Below are 12324 nucleotides of genomic sequence, written 5' to 3' on the forward strand. Positions count from 1 at the left end.
AAGAGACATTTCTGTGACTAAGAATTTTTCCATTGAAATATTTTCAACCAATAAATATTCCTTGGCTTTTGTGAAAGGTTTTTTTGGTCATATCTTTTGCTGAACCAACTGTGTAGTTAGGAGAGATGTTACACAAGCTTTCAAGCATAAAATTGCCCTTTTTCATGTCTAGGATAGAAGCAGACACAGCTTTAGCTAAATATCAGATAAAATAATAACGTGTACAACTCCATGTGCAAATGAAAACAGTCTGCTTAAAGGAATAGACGAAGTCTGTAAAGTAGGGGCAAAGATATTATCAGGAGTGTTTCAAAAGAAAAGAAGTACAGCAGAAGAGGTAATCTAATTAGTGGAGGAGCAAGACCATTTAAAAGGCAAAAAGGGTCTTTATTACCTTTGATGAAATGCAGGGAGATTAGTAAATATAGTAGGGAGATTACAGAGAGCCATAAAGCCATTGTCAGTGTTTAGTCCACGTGTTTCAGTGTTCAGCAAAGTTATGAATGTCTATTTCCAAGCCCATCGTCTGAAGGTGTTTTGTAGATTTGCCTTGAATATAAGGATTGTGAGGTCAGAAAGGAGTGGTGGTTCTATGAAAAGCATCAGCTATATGTATCTGTCCTTTACATTTTTTTTCTGTGATAGTTTATTCTAGCGGATAGTTTCCATGAGGGCATTTGGTGCATTGATGAGACATGTATAGGACATGTAGGAATGTGGATGAGATTCTGTGATAGACATGTATGATCTGTGGATTCTGATAGTTTTATTGGGGGGAGAGAGTGTGTGGTGGCAGCGGAAGTATGTTGACAGGTTTTGCATTTGTACTTAGAGCAGGGTTGCGTCTGGTTTGGTGTCTGTTGTTTAGTGGGAAGCCTGTCTAACTCTATATCAACTATACAGTTGGTCTCGTAAAAGATGCCACTCTAAAAAATCCTTGCCTCTCACATAATTTCTGAACCATTATGGCTACATTATGCTACCTTCCTGATCAATGGTACTTTTCAGATTGGTGAGGTGGGTATCATGAGTTTTTGCCTGCCTCTGTAGCAGGGGGCCTGACCTTTTACCTGGGATCTCTTGACATATATTAACAACCATTTACAGAAGCAGAATGTCGGCTGCCATGGTCCCCCTGCTTTACCTGTGGCAGGTTAGGATGTTATGTCTTATGTTGTGTCAGGGTTTGAGGGTACTTTTACTATACGTGTATAGGATGGATTGGACAGGGATGATCCAGCCCCAGGCAGGGGGTGTTGTACTAGATGTCCTCTGGAGGTCCTTTCCAACCCTACTTCTCTATAATTTCTATGATTTCTCCTCTGACCAGATGTAGTAATTTCTGAGGCATGGGCAGATCTAGGATTTTGAAAAGAGGGGTACAGATGATGTAGCGTGTCCTTACATATAACACAACATATGCTTTTATTTCTCCAATTAAAAAGAAACTAAAAAGGTTGCTAATATGCTAGAGGCTTAGGCATTATTCAATTTAAGACTGAAATAAGCTTGAAACAAGCATACTTTTATTGAAATGTGTATTAATTTCTTATTATAAAAACACACTAAATAGGAAAATAATCATCAAAAGCTATTAGAATTAAATGTACACATCTTATTCAGATTCATAAAATCTAGAGGGTCTTGACAATACATCCAACACCTCAGCCTAAACTATGGCTCTTTACACTTTATATCGTGTGTGTGTATGACTACACAAAACTACCACAGAAAAAATACCTGCACTACAGTAGGGAAGGGCAAACAGTAAACTGATGTTAACTGCACAATAACTTTCAGTCTCAAGAACACTAAATAGCAACACAACTGGGAGAGATCTGCAAGGTATGGGACTGTAACACAGGGCGCATCCAGACAAGTGTGTATGTGTGGTTTGCAGTGCTACAGACCCACCTGCGGAGCTGCAAACTGAATACACTGCACATGCACGTGTTTGCTGCAATGCTGATTTGCAGCAGAACAGGCTTTTTTTGACACCAGGAGATCCCAGTGTCAAAACAACCCACGCCTGAAAAAAATGGTGGCGCACATGGTGGCAATATGAACTGCCAAAAACTGGAATCTGGCTGGCTGGAGCCACAGTCCAGGCCCTGTGCACCCAGATTGCCACTGCTGGAGCCTTGGGAGCATGAACAACTGGTGCCTCCTAACACTGGGCGGGGGCACCATGGCAACAAGTGGGGACCACCAACAGCCACTGTTGTCAGTGTCGGTGAGCAGAGACAGCCCGCAGCCACTGGCTTCAGTATTGGTAGTAGTGAGCGGTGAGTGGAGGCTGCCCGCAGCTGCCACCGGTGGTGTTGGTGGTGGGGGGACACCTCCTGCAGACACTGCCGCCCACGTCAGCCAGTGGTGGTGGCCAGTCTCAGGGGGGCATGTGCCCCCACTACTCACCTCCTATGCCTGGGAGACCCCCAGGGCCCCAGGTAAGGCTGGTGGGGCCAACCCAGGTGGTGGCCCTAGCCTCCCCTACCCTGACTGGGGCAACTTGCCATGACCCAGAGCTTGCATGCATACATGTTCCCTGGGACAAGTAGCAGTGGCACAACTATGTGACACCTCTGGGCCTAATTCCCTTACGCTAAATAGGAGTAGACTTTACAAGTAGACTCAGGTACATGATAGCAGTGACTTAATTATGGCCTGTTTTAGCATCTGGCTAACATCCTTCCTGGTTTTGCCTGTCAGTTCACCCATTCTTGCTATTACCTGCTATAAGAAGATACATGTTTTCCCATTTGAGAATTCAATCATAGAAACCTTAAGGGCCAGTGGAAGCATTTGAGAGATCACTAGCCACTGAAATGACCTATCATCACAGGAATAATTAAAATTGGTTTAAGAAAATGATTTAAAACATTTTTAGAAGTTTAAAATGACATTTTTTCTGCTCTTAAATTTATCCTACCATAAGTTTTCTTTACTGAAGAGTAAGGTATTTTATTTTAAAATGGCACAGACTCAGCCTAACTTTAAACCATTTTTGCAGATTTTAGAGGCATTTTTGGGTTGATCTGCCCCTTGGTAGCAGTGTGCCCTGGTTTCCACGTTTACGCACCAAATCCAAAAATATGTCAGTGAAAATACTTCAACATTGGCTGCCTCCCGGAAGTTCAGATGCTCCCCTAAAAAGAGGAAGGTTTCAAAAACAGCTATAGAAATAGCCATTAGTCTGGATCATGTGTGTCAGGAGTAGATGGATGGGGTGTACTTGGGTGTGCCTGGCCAGGACTTGCTGCTTCAGGGGTGTAGACACGTCTTTTGTCTTCTCTGTGATTCCCAACTTCACTGTTGCTTGATTCACTATTTTCCTGTACTCCTAACAGGAGACCATACAATTCCTGTGGTTAAGACCTATGACACTTTCCCTTACTTTATCCCCATATTCTATGCATGTGTTTATAAATATGTGGCTGACCTCATTAGGCATTTTATATTTGGGAGGAGATTTTCTCACATGTACTTGCTGTTGGGTTTCTTCCATCTTCTGAAATAACTTTTTCTGGCCAAAGATGTGATGGTGGATAATACACACTATGGAACCATTCCAATATAGCCAGTCCTATGTTATTATATTTTATATTAGTCCTCTAAAAATGTTTTATGATTTTATGAGTGTTTTACCTCTAACTTTTGCACTGTAAGAACAAGACCTTGAACTGTTGGAGTAAACTGTCTGTCAGCTATGGATGATATTTCTAGACACATTGACATTTAAGTTATGTCGTTTAATGAGAAATAAAATACCCATAAGAAAGTCTTGGTTGAACAAGAACAAGTTGACCTTGGTGTGGGGAAGAAAAAAAACAAAAACATTTTATTTGCTTGTTTATTTTAGCCCCCAGAAGAAATTTATTCAGCCGGGGATGCTGTTTTACTCCACTTTCATACTGATGATACAATCAACAAGAAAGGATTTCATATACGATACAAAAGTATAAAATACCAAGATAGCATTCACATCAAAAAATAATGCAGGATCCTAATTTCCAGAAAATAAGACAGGACGAGAGAACACACAGTAGAAAAAAAGAAAATGTGTATGTTTGTTTAGTTTGTTTTTGATGGAATTTATCAGTACAAACATTTTATATTACATGAGTTCATTTGAAAGGAAATCTTATGAGACCAGAAACATCTCAGTTCAAAAAGAAATGTTCAGGGATCCCAGTGGAATGGACATGATGACAATGTGTGGAATCCATCCTTGACTGTCTCTACAAAGCTGATGAAAGGGCATTGCATCCTTGCAGGAAGACTATAAAAGCTTTTGTTCATAGTTTGACATTTGTCATAGATACCTGTAGAGTCAATCAGCCAAATTCAGGGGAAGTGACCCTGCAGACTGCTCTTCATTCTGACAATTGTCTGATGTCTAGAAGACAAAGCTCCTTCAGGTCACATACTCAAAATGCTGTCTTTATATCTTACACTAATTGCTGTGGCTGTGTATCTGAGATACAGTGCATGCAAAGACAAAAAAAACGAAGCTATGAAATGAGAGGCTCTTCTGAAGTTGGTCTGTAAATTTTAGGAATTTCATTCATCCTATCAGTGTGCTGAAAGTGGAAAACTCATATCTCTGAAACATAACTGATCTTTAGAACATTTTTGTTTTAACACCTTTAAATGTCTGAAAGTTTGTATACGTCATCATATTTTACTTGGAATTTGGATAGCATAAAGGGATGAAAGTATTGGGTTTATTAATTAAGTATGGTATATCTGATGATGTGCTCTTATCTTGCACTGAGCCTAAAAAGAGACTGAGTTCATACTTTATCAGCCTGTTATATAACAAAATCCTTGTCCATTGGGAAACAGAAATAATCATGATTGGAGTCATCTAAAACTCCACTTACTGATTTTATTTTCAGTTGTAAAAGTGTAACCGCTGCTAACCTATATTTCTTTGGGCCAGTTTGTGAAGGAGCTATATCTCTGTTTCAGCTGATGAAAGGCTTCCTAAACAGTTGAGAGAACAGGAGCATTTGTTTTCTGGGAATAAGACTTTCTGTGATGGCAAAAAACCCCATAAAAACAAAGCAAAAACCCAGGATGTGTCGTTGAAAGATAATTTCTATGGTGCTATTCCATGAACATTAAAAACAAAAAAAACAAAACCAAGAAATTTAGACCTTTGAGCTAACAACTTAAGGATCATGAATGTCTCACTATGCCTGGCTGCATCTGAAGAATAAAGACTTATTAAGCGTTATGAAAAGATCATTGCAATGGCAGCACTAGTCCTGTGGAACAACTACTACTATTGCCTTAGAATTCTTGCACATGATCAAACAGATCTTCCTGTAGATACATCTTTAATTTGATAAATAATTTGACAAATTGAACATTTTAATGTATGCTAAGAAAGAGAACTTCAAGCAAAACCCATCTGCAGAGTTAGAGCATCTGCTGTAAATACATTGACCTGCTTTGATGTAGAAATATGCTACTTTTAGAATGAACTATTCTATGTGCTTTAAGCCAGACATGGTTTTAGTCATGATGTATATGCATTATGTAAGTATGTTTGAATGAGTGCTCTAGAAGGGTGGAAGTGCTGTATGGATGAAATGTTGAATTGTTTATGTGCCAAGTTCTATCAGAACTGTGTTCGACTGTAGCAACTTTCCTTTAAAGGTCTCATAGGCAGACAATGAGGACTTCTAGTCAGCAAGAACCAAGTTAAAATGAAATGTTATTTTGATATCCTTTGATGTAGGTTGCTACTCAAAATAGCTTAGTTTCTGTTACCTTACTATGAATATTCACTGGCACTAATAAATCTGGGGTTTTTTTCTTGTTTGTTTTTTGTTTTTATTTTTGGGGTTTTTTTTAACTGAAATAAAACCAAATAAATGTGTGTGTGTCATTGGCTATCTTAATACCCAGTTTATATTTCTGTATCACTCCTTTTCTTTCCAGCTTATGTATGCAAATGAATTTCAAAAGAATGAATCATATTCCTCATCGAGATGTAATTGGACTTGTATAATCTTGCATCCCTATCATTTTCTTTCAGTTTTTCAGGATACATAAACAGGAAGAAACAAACAACGTAACCTGTATGAGGGAAAAACTGTTGTTCAAAATCCTTTGCTTACAAAATTCCATCATAAAACTTGATGTAGCACAAAACTGTTTTAACTTTAATGCACAATATAATTTCATAGTTTATGTTAATTCTAGCACTGCTTAAGAAAACTTATCCTTCAATAGCATATTTAAAGTGTTAGAGTGTGCCTGGGGAAGGTAAAAAGGTACAGGGTTGTTTGACTATTTCCATATAACATGTCACATCACCCTTTTTTCAGTGGCTTTTACGATCTGGCCTCTTAAAATTTTCAGCCAAACTGCACTGAAAAATATTTCATCCTTTTACCTCCACTTAGTAAATATACTCCATTTCCTAATAATATTTATTCTGACCACAGAATTTGGCCCTCAGTTATCACTATTGAATAAGATTGTCTAGGTGCATGTAGGAAACGGAAGACTTTTCATTCATTAATCTCCCATTCCTATGAAAATGTATAGTCAGAATGGCCAGTCAGCTTCATGCTGGGGAAGAGAGTATAGACTAGCCAAGCTGAAGACACAAGTGAAGAGACCACCAGGACAAATCCCTCAGAGCTGTCATGCATGTACATTCTATAAATGACTTCTATTCCAGCCCCGTTGCAGTAGGTCTGAAGTTGATATTCCAGCACTGAGCATGAAGGAGTCAGGGGGGCTCCTATGTTCACTGACAGTGATTTGTACTGTCTTTATTCTTCAAGTATTGCATCTAAGTGCTTAGACTTTGTAAAGGTAGGTTAAAATTTATCTTCAGTGGTTACTTTGGCTATCCAAAACCTCGCATGCAGTGACTGTGTCTACTTTTGTGGTATGCCATGAAAACTAATTTAAACAAAATGGAAACATTTCATAATTCTTTGACATTTTGGCTTAAAATTGTTACAAAAATCACTTATTCAGTGTTTTCTGTTTCTCTGTTTCATGGCACATGCTACAGAGATAAAGTATCCTTTATATTTCCAATGATGAAATATGAGTAATGTTTTTAAAAAACACCATATTTTTGTCAATGAAACCTTGAAAACTACAGTGTGTATTGTAATGAACTTTTTGGAAGACTTCAAAGAAAAATATACAAAATGGCTGAAGTGGTATTTAAAGGTATAAAATAGTGCTCGCAATGGACTGTGAATGCTCCAGTGAAAAGTGTTAGGAAACCTAGAATTAAATCCTAGTACTATTGAAATCATGACAAAATCTCCACTGATTCTCCACCCTAAATCACCACCCTAAATTTTAGTCTCAGCCTTGTCACCAGCTCAGTTATCTCAGGTAAGTCCCTTGACCTCAATTATTCCCTCTATAAGATGGAGATAAGATTTGTACTCAATTTTGTGAAATGCTTTGAGATTTATAGATGAAATAGGTTAACTAATATAATTAATTCTAGGAAATATTAAATGAATTAGTATTAAATAGATTTGATGTGTACAGCAGGGTCTTGTCCTACCAGTGGCCACCATAATGCAGTTGCAATTGGTCCATTCTGTTCCATAGGCCATGGTACTGAGCTAATACCATGTCCAGATAGATAAGAGATTTATATCCCTTGAAGACTTTTACCTCATAATGAAAAAAGGACAAAAGTCAGTGACAATTGATTTCAGAGCATTGTTACTTCAGTTTCAAAGGAGCAGCTGAAACCAAAATGTCGTGTAGATCTGGATAAAATGCTGTGCTCAGCCTGTCTTTTTGTCTGTATGCAGCTTGTTAAAGTATATCACAACATCTAGTTGGGGGGCCCAATGTCTGGTTAGGAAGAGATATCAAGTGGGGTTTCTCAAAGATCTGTCCTGGGTCCAGTACTGTTGAATATACTCATTAATGATTTGGGTAATGGGATCGAGTGCATGCTTAGCAAATATGCAGATGACACCAAGTAGGTTGGAGCTGCAGATGCTCCAGAGAGTAAGGTTAGGATCCAGAATGACCAGAATAAACTGGAGAATGATCTGCAGTTAATCAGGTGAGGTTCAACAAGGACAAGTGCAAAGTCCTGCACTTGGGCCTGAACAATTGTGTGTACAAATACAAACTGGAGAATAAGTGACTAGGCTGCAGTACTGCAGAGAAGGACCAAGGGGTTACAGTAGACCTTAAGGTGAATTTGAGCCAACAGTATGCTCTTATTGTGCAAAAAAACCCTGCAGAAAACCAAAAAGCCAGCAGCATACTGGGATGTATTAAAAGGAGTGTTACTTACACATCATGGGAAGTTATTCTTCTGTTCTATTCACAATAGATGAGTCCTCACCTGGAGTCCTTTGTCCAGCTCTGGGCTCCACACTTGAAGACGTATGTGCACAGTTTGGAAGGAGTTCAGCTCAGGCAACAAAAAGGATTAGGGAGCTGGGAAGCAAGACTTACGAGGAAAGGCTGAAAGAACTATAGTGATTTATCTTAGAGAAGAGAAGACTGAGGTGGGGATTTGATAACAGTCTTCAAATACCTGAAGGTCTCATTATATATCTCTATGGAGATGAGGTTCCTTGGATGAATCTGATATCTTTTATTAGACCAATTCAAATAGTTGGAAAATAGTTATTAGGCAAGCTTTCAGGTTCAAAAACCTTCCTTCAGGCTAAGGAAGTTTCAGCAGTTGGTGTGTGCTCTTCCTGGATGGAATGAAAAGTAAAGAAGCCAGCACCTGGGCTGGTATGCATACAAGATAGGTAGTCAGTGAAAATGTAGATTGAGGAGTCAATGGGTGAGAGACAGGCGAGGGGTGGTGGGGAGAGAGAGAAGGGGGATGAAAGTGGAGAGATACCTGGGGAGTCAGATGTCAGGCAGGTTATAATGTGTCATATATCCAATGTCTATATTTAGATGGGCTTTTCTCTGTGGTTGTAGAGGACAGAACTAAGAGCAATCATCTTCATCATGGGAAATTTATGTTGAAGATTAGGAAAAACTTTCTATGAGAGGTGGTGAAGCATTGAAGCAAGTTACTTAAAGAAATTGTACAATACAGTTGTACAAACTGCTCTTGGAAGTTTTCAAGAGCAGGTTAGATGGACATGGGGTAGGGTGGTTTAGTCAGGGATGATCTTTCCTTGAGCAGGGGCTGCACTAGATGACCCTGTGAAGTCCCTTCCATCACTGTTTTCCTATGATCTTGTATTGTTCTGAGAACCATGAACTAAGGATGAGTTAGAACACATCAGGTTATTAATATTATTATAACATTATTTTTCTATTTCAGATAGTTTACATCAAGTAAGTAATCGGTTGCAAACATGCTGAGGACCACGGTTTGCTAGAAAAGCAAAGGCTATCCTCTGTTTTTTTATACAATAGGAGAAATTGCTCTTGGCCTCTGAAGGCATGCAGTGCTAACTTTTGAAATAGGTGTTCTTCAGCTTCTCTTTTTAACCAAGAATCACCAGAGTTTGACTGCTTCTTAACTTTATTTATTAGAATTTCCATTTTGATAGAAGTTAGTCTATAAGGACATGTCTAGATGAGTGTGCATGTTTGTTTCCTTGGGGACAAATAGCAGTGGCACATAAGTGTGCTGTTGCTACTTGCCCTCTGGAAATGCTCTTGCATGCACGCTCTGGCGCACAGCAATTTGCCCTGGTGGGGTATGGGAGGCTGGGGCCAGCACATGGGCTCCAGTGGCTGCAATCTAGCACACAGAGTATGGCTGGTAGCTGGAGTGTGGCTCCGGCTGCCAGGCTCTGTTTTCAGGCAGTGCACAGTACCCCACATGTGCCACCCGCCTTTTTTCAGGTGTGGGTTTTTTGACACCAGGATTTTCTGATATCAGAAAATTCTGCCACACTGCAAATTTGCAGTATGGTGAATGTTTGCATGTGTGGCACATGTGATTTGTGGTGCTGCAAATAGGACGGTGGCACTGCGTGCCACAAGTGCATGCTTGTCTGGACACGCACTAAGGTGCCACCCTTCCCTGTCTTTTATCTAGCTTTGGTTGAACATGGATAAGAATCCACTCTGTAGTAATGAGTGATGGAAGACCAGTGAGGTTGCACAAGTTAATAATTGACTATAGTAAAAGTTCATTGCTCTATTTTTTCATTTACAATTTTGTAAAATTGGATGCAAGAATGAAGGGTGCATTGTAAGCAGAAAACATGACAGGAATGAGCCAAGCACAGTCAGTGTGCAAGATTCAAAATATAATTATACTGTAGTAAAGAGAAATACTGAATTTATACAAAACAGCAGATGTCTGTGAACCAAAGTCTGCCCTCTGTTATACCCTAGCAAAGGTTCTAACTTTTACTGAAGCCACTAGGGCTTTCAAATGTAACAAAGGGTGGAATTTGGCTGATTTATTTTAGAAGTTAATTTTAAACAGTACATGTATTCATTATCAGTCCCAGCAAAATAAACACTCTTGTGCAGCAGATGTGCTAATCCTCCAATTAATCTTTCATAATGATTAAATGCTTTGTACTATATTGCTTCCATCTTTGCTAAAGAAGACTTATGTAATTAGTTAGATGAGTGGATTAGTCAGTACATTATCATCTCCAGAACTGCAATGAACTCTAGGCACCCTAAGAACAATCTGTGTGCAGGTCATTTTGAGGAACTAAATCCCTTACAGCACAATCTTTATGGAGCAAAACATAATAGTAAAGCTTATCCTAAATAATTTCTTGCTTGCTATCATGTATTAATGGTATAATATAATTCATCAATATTTTTTTCCTTTGGAATCTCAGGTTTAACTCATAGGTGCTATATAAATAGAGAAAAATGTATGCCTTTTGTGAATTTTGTAATTAAGATAATTAAAAAAAGCAGGCAGCCAAGTCATACCAGTTTAAAAATTAAATGTATCAAATTCAACATAGACACCAGTTAAGCCAAAGAAACTATTCTAATCAAATTTCTCATTTATATTAGGCAACAATTCTGAATTCCTGATGACAGCAACGTGTTGCACTCACAAAGCATAATTCAAATAGAGCTTGTTGAAAAGGTCTACATAAAGAAAACAACAAACAGCTGAAATCTCAACTTCTTGAGGCAGTCTAAACAACTGGTTACCGTCACCCTGTCTTTTCCTTTCCTTGTACCCCTCTTGTTTATCTCAAGTCTTACCACACAACAGGTCCTATTTATTTAAGGGAGGGAGATTTGTATGCATATGTTTTTATGATTTTTCCTTGTGTTGCATAGTGCCATTCTTCCTATATCATTTCCTTTTCATATGCATTTTAAAAATCACTTAACACATGACAAGAAGGGCTGTGTGAAGCTTTGGTCATTGATTCGATTTGAAGGAGATTTGGCCCAATTCAGCAGCTGAATCTCCAAATCCAAATTGAATCAGGAGACCCATTAATCCCTCCGAATCCAATCGGAAGCCTCTGATTTGATTCAAAGAGATTTGGAGAGATTTGATGACTCAGCCATAGAAACAGACTTATGTTTTTTCTATGTACCTTGAGGTACCAGGCGTGGTTCATAAATGCTGAGATGGTGGGGTGGATGAAGCATCCCATGGGAGCATGGGGCTGGGGGGGGGCGGTCCCCTGTGCACTTGGCAGCAGACCCAGAAGTGGACCAGAAGTACTTCCAGTCCACTTCTGGGCCTGCCGTGGAGAGCACAGGGGACCCGCCCCCCCACTTGGCAATTTGGCCAAATCAAATCAGGACAGTGATCTGAATTGCTGTCCCGCAAATTGGGCCAAATCCGAATTGAATACTGCCCGCTTCACACACCCCTAATGGCGAGTACTTCCAAAACACAAGATAGCAGTAATAAGTATCATTAATAGCTCGCTCAGCTAGTGAGTTTCCAAGATGCAAAAGTGTGTGAAAAACCCTAGGTTATGCTAGATTTGGTACTCTGAGGGCACATTGCAAGAATCCATAAAAATAAATGGAGGCATGGAGTTACAATGAATGAGCAGTAGGAGATGCAGTGTACACCTCAGCTGCTATGAAGTGTGTGAATCCCAAGAATAGAATTGTTTATAGCATCCCAAGAAAATATATATTGGAATAAAAATGCACTTAGTGCATACTTTAAGCTGAAATGTCCAGTGTCTGAGATGGTAGTGGGTAAGCCCCATCACATCAGACATTTAACACTAGATTGTACAAAATATTGGGTTATAGGGAGAAAGTCTGAATTTTGCACAACTCAGCTGCCTGCCTAAAGAGATCTTTCCGTCTCTGAGTATAATCAAATATATTATATAGTTATGCTATTTGATAAATTAATTGAAACCCTTGTTGAAA

General features: G+C 39.1%; 1 protein-coding gene across 1 annotated transcript in view; it reads left to right on the forward strand.

Annotated features, from left to right (window-relative positions):
* Positions 1–6107, forward strand: part of TLL1 (tolloid like 1) — a 233936-nt gene extending 227829 nt beyond the window's left edge. Inside the window, exon 21 of the mRNA XM_006020836.3 lies at positions 3860–6107. Coding sequence (XP_006020898.1) covers positions 3860–3994 — 135 coding nt within the window. The 3' untranslated portion in view covers positions 3995–6107. The remainder of the gene's footprint in view (positions 1–3859) is intronic.
* Positions 6108–12324: the final 6217 nt, after the last annotated feature.

This window comes from Alligator sinensis, unplaced genomic scaffold (genome assembly GCF_000455745.1).
Source record: "Alligator sinensis unplaced genomic scaffold, ASM45574v1 scaffold49_1, whole genome shotgun sequence".
NCBI classification, from domain to species: domain Eukaryota; kingdom Metazoa; phylum Chordata; order Crocodylia; family Alligatoridae; genus Alligator; species Alligator sinensis.